This window comes from Gastrolobium bilobum, unplaced genomic scaffold (genome assembly GCF_033153095.1).
Source record: "Gastrolobium bilobum isolate Gb01-03AN ecotype WA unplaced genomic scaffold, APGP_CSIRO_Gbil_v1 utg4283, whole genome shotgun sequence".
Taxonomy (NCBI): domain Eukaryota; kingdom Viridiplantae; phylum Streptophyta; class Magnoliopsida; order Fabales; family Fabaceae; genus Gastrolobium; species Gastrolobium bilobum.
In genome coordinates this window covers 50096-54948 of record NW_026896420.1, presented here as the reverse complement: position 1 = coordinate 54948, position 4853 = coordinate 50096, and the positions used below count along the sequence as shown (strand labels likewise).

Sequence of the window (4853 nt, the reverse complement as noted above, 5' to 3'; positions counted from 1 at the left end):
GACGAATAATCTGAAAGAGTGAATTCAAAACATAAGGGGGGAGATTGGGGGAAGTTGAAATCTTAATTACGCTTTTTATCTGTCAAGTAATCCAAAGTTTTAAGTTCTTGGTCTTGTTTTAATTAGTTTTAATATTCGAACCCAAATTGAATTTCACAAATGATTTTGATTGTCCAACTTAAGCGAAAGTAGTGAATTGGTGATTGAAATTATAATCCTCTCGTGGACACAATTTTGTATTCATTACACTTTATTACTTGCACGACCGGTGCACTTATCGAGTTCCATACAATCAACTTTTAATGGCAAACAATATGCAATAATGAATTATATGAGGATACATTCTTCCATCTAATATTCATGAACCACTTATTTCTTTAATCTGATTTAAATAATGAATTTTACTCCTTTCTGCGTTTATATTTGCATCCTTCCCATTCCATTTATTCATATCAGGCGAGCGTGGAAGAAAAATGCATGGGAACGTGCGTGGAAGGAACAAGGGCCATGCATGAAGTATTCACTCAAAATTATGAACAGTGTTTTTCCACACGATATAAAAGAAAGTCTTCAAAGGTGAGCTGGTTACAGGGCACAGGAGCAACCTACCAAGCAAATTATATAAAGTAATTTGAAGCAAGATACGGAAGTATATATATATATATATATATAGAGAGAGAGAGAGAGAGACTCCTATTCATATATGCCAACCACTAAACAACAAAACTATGACGTAGCAAATTCAAAATTAACAACCTGCATAAGTGCATATGTCTAATAAAGTGAACACTATGATACAACTATTTTTATGATACAACTATTTTTTGGCCATCGTTTCCATGTCAAACGAATAGACGTTCCAGCCACAAAACTTGCACTAGTAGCAAGCTAATAATTATATATATTCTTTGAGTACAATTATATATGTATAATATGTTTAGAGTTATTTAACAAATTAATTCTAAGACTAAATTGGTGGGAGAACTGAAAACATAAATAATAAAGGAAATAGCTGCCAGATATCGAGAATAATGTTACAACTAACTTGGTAAAATGGAGAACAACATTTCCAATACCAGGGTACAGGGTTTTTGGAAGAAATATTAATTGATTAAAATGTATCTACGAGTTTTAGAATGATTATTCATCTCCATCTGGCCACACCGTTTCCTTCTAAGTAAGGTAAATATCTGAATTTCCTAGTCTAACCGAAACTCGTATTGTGATGTGTAGGATATAGTTTTCTAGAGTTTTACGACTGGAAGCTTGCACTCTATGTAACTAAAAATAGAACAATGAATTTCCAAAGCTCATTGGTTACGAATACATATGACTGCAATTTTTACATCCGCTTTAAGATTCAATTATTTCAGAATAGGAAAAACTTGAAAAAGTAAGCACCAATAGCAAATGGAAGAAGTAACTGTAACATCAGTTACATGCAGTATATCATATCATCAATACATATGATAATCAATTTCTTATTATCAAACAGTGTATATGAATACGTAGGGTGCAAAGAAGTCCTACCTGCTGAATTTGCACTATACTAATGTACTAGGAAATGGACAGTAATAGATTATTACAAGTTATTACAACAAGAAATCCTGACTAATTTAATTAATTTAATAAAATAGGAAGAGCAACAATAAAAAAAGGAGAGATATACGGTATTAGAGAGACTAATTGAATGAAAAAGAAATATTTAGCAAGCAAGCAATAAGTTAATTACTTACTTTTATAGAATAATATTAATTACAAGTATACCCCAAAAGTAAATAATTAAATAGATAAAATAAAAACTTTCCACAGACAATCTAAAGTATTATCATTTGTCAGAATGTTAATTAGCCTATTGACAAGGATATCTAGTCAGCTGAAGCAGTCTATTCACCGACAAAATCAGCATAAATCAGATAGCAGTAAGGATAATTTGACGTTTTTATAATCCAGAAATATGGGTTTATGGAAGAAAGAACCAAAACTAATTATTAAGAAAAGACAGAATAGGAAATGCGGGCAAATTTGGAATTTGACTTTATCATCTGTTTCACACTTTAGGCTCTCGGACATAAATCGCCGGTTCTCTCTATTAAAGGCAAAGGAAATAATCAAAGTTATCCACTCTCTGACGCGCTTTTATAATTATTAGTTCAAAACAAGAACTCATTCAGCCATGCCTTCACCAACTCTCTTCCTTGACTTTGTTCCCAGCCCGCATTGTGGAAAATATGAACTCGTTTAGTGGAAATCCATAACATCAAGTCCAAATATAAAATGATATAAACAAAAAGATAGAATGCATCAACCTCGAAACCAGAGTATATTTTAAAATATCAAACCAGTGCTATAATGCATTAAACAAAGAAATCATATCAGCCTTGATTGAAAACTAACACTATATAAAGGGTTACAATCCATACTTTGCCAAGCAATTCCGAAGACACTAATAAGTCTTCTAAGAAATAAGAGACAACTAGGGCTGCATATTGGGAGAAGATGGGAGCCTCAGCTTGGCCGAGGCACTGGCCTCGACTCATCTATGCATTAGCATTTTGCCTAATTGCTATTAGTGTTGCTGCTGATGATAAGCCTTACTATGGAGGCAAACCATCCTACTATCCAAATCCAACACCACGAGATCATGAAGAACCCCCACCCTTCTATTACAAACCCCCTCCATATTATTATGAATCTCCACCTCCTCCTCATGTTTATGAATTTCCTCCTTATTACTACAAATCACCTCCACCACCGTCTCCATCACCACCACCACCACCACCACCATATGTCTATAAATTCCCTCCACCTCCGTCTCCTTCACCACCTCCTCCCTATGTGTACAAGTCCCCTCCTCCACCATCACCATCACCACCCCCTCATGTTTACAAGTCACCACCTCCTCCACCTCCCTCACCTCTCCCACCATATATCTATAAGTCACCACCACCTCCATCTCCATCACCGCCACCTCCATATATTTATAAATCTCCTCCTCCACCATCTCCTTCGCCACCATCTCCATATGTTTATAAGTCACCACCTCCTCCATCTCCCTTCCCACCCCCTCCATATGTTTATAAATCTCCTCCTCCACCATCTCCTTCGCCACCACCTCCATATGTCTACAAATCTCCACCTCCACCATCTCCCTCACCTCCTCCACCTTACGTTTATAAGTCCCCACCACCACCTTCTCCATCTCCACCACCTCCATATCTTTATAAGTCTCCACCTCCACCATCCCCCTCTCCTCCTCCACCATATGTTTACAAGTCCCCACCACCACCTTCTCCACCTCCACCACCTCCTTACGTTTATAAGTCTCCTCCTCCACCATCTCTTTCACCACCACCTCCATATGTCTACAAATCTCCACCTCCACCATCTCCCTCATCTCCTCCACCTTACGTCTATAAGTCCCCACCACCACCTTCTCCATCTCCACCACCTCCATATGTTTATAAGTCTCCACCTCCACCATCCCCCTCTCCTCCTTCACCACCACCTTCTCCATCTCCACCACCTCCATACGTTTATAAATCTCCTCCTCTACCATCTCCTTCACCACCACCTCCGTATGTCTACAAATCTCCACCTCCACCATCTCCGTCACCTCCTCCACCTTACAACTATAAGTCCCCACCTCCTCCATCTCCTTCACCACCCCCTCCATATGTTTATAAGTCTCCACCTCCGCCATCCCCTTCTCCTCCTCCACCATATATCTATAAGTCACCACCACCACCTTCTTCATCTCCACCACCTCCTTATGTTTATAAATCTCCACCCCCGCCATCTCCCTCACCTCCCCCACCCTATATCTATAAGTCGCCACCACCTCCTTCCCCTTCACCACCTCCTCCATATGTATACAAGTCTCCACCCCCACCATCACCTTCACCTCCTCCACCCTATCTCTACAAGTCACCACCGCCTCCATCCCCCTCACCACCTCCCCCATATGTTTACAAGTCCCCGCCCCCACCGTCTCCTTCCCCACCCCCTCCATATCTTTATAAATCTCCACCTCCTCCATCTCCTTCTCCTCCTCCGCCATATATTTACAACTCTCCACCACCACCTTCGCCATTCCCACCACCTCCATATGTTTACAAGTCTCCTCCTCCACCATCTCCCTCACCTCCTCCACCTTATTTGTATAAGTCACCACCACCTCCGTCACCTTCACCACCTCCTCCTTACGTATATAAATCTCCACCACCACCTTCTCCATCACCACCTCCACCTTATGTCTATAAGTCACCACCACCTCCGTCACCTTCACCACCTCCTCCTTATGTGTATAAGTCTCCACCACCACCTTCTTCATCCCCTCCTCCAACATATTATCCTTACCTCTACAGTTCACCCCCGCCACCCGTGTATTAAGCTTTCGGTTAAAGCAATTTGAATTTTTTTTCAATAAAATCGTTCAAAATTGTTTCAGATTGTAATTAAGCCTTCGTTAATAATAGGGTCTACACTAAAGTAAGAATCTCAATGTCGTTTCAGTGTAGCCCGCGTTTTGTATGTATCTGTGTTATTCAGAAATATGTTGTAATCTCTTATTTCAAATTTTCGTATAAATTTCATATTTGTTATTCGTTAGTGTTGGTTTCCATTTCCTTCTTTGTATTCTAAATTTGAAATTCATGAATCATGAGAAAAAATTGATTTGATGATGCTTTGATGAACAAAACGTGAAATTAAATTTTGCGCGCGCTCTCTCTCTCTCGATAGATATATATATATATATATATATATATATATATATACACCCGTATACAATAAACAGAGGGATAGTTTTCACTTTTTCAGTTTGGCTGGCGTTTAAAGTAAAAAAGAAAAAG

At 39.0% G+C, this 4853-nt stretch overlaps 1 protein-coding gene across 1 annotated transcript; it reads left to right on the top strand.

Moving 5' to 3' along the window:
* The first annotated feature begins 2499 nt into the window (after positions 1 to 2499).
* On the top strand, positions 2500 to 4392 carry LOC133299641 (extensin-2-like). Its single transcript, XM_061499125.1, has one exon. It carries the CDS (start codon positions 2500 to 2502, stop codon positions 4390 to 4392), a length of 1893 nt encoding a protein of 630 aa, XP_061355109.1.
* The last annotated feature ends 461 nt before the right edge of the window (positions 4393 to 4853 follow it).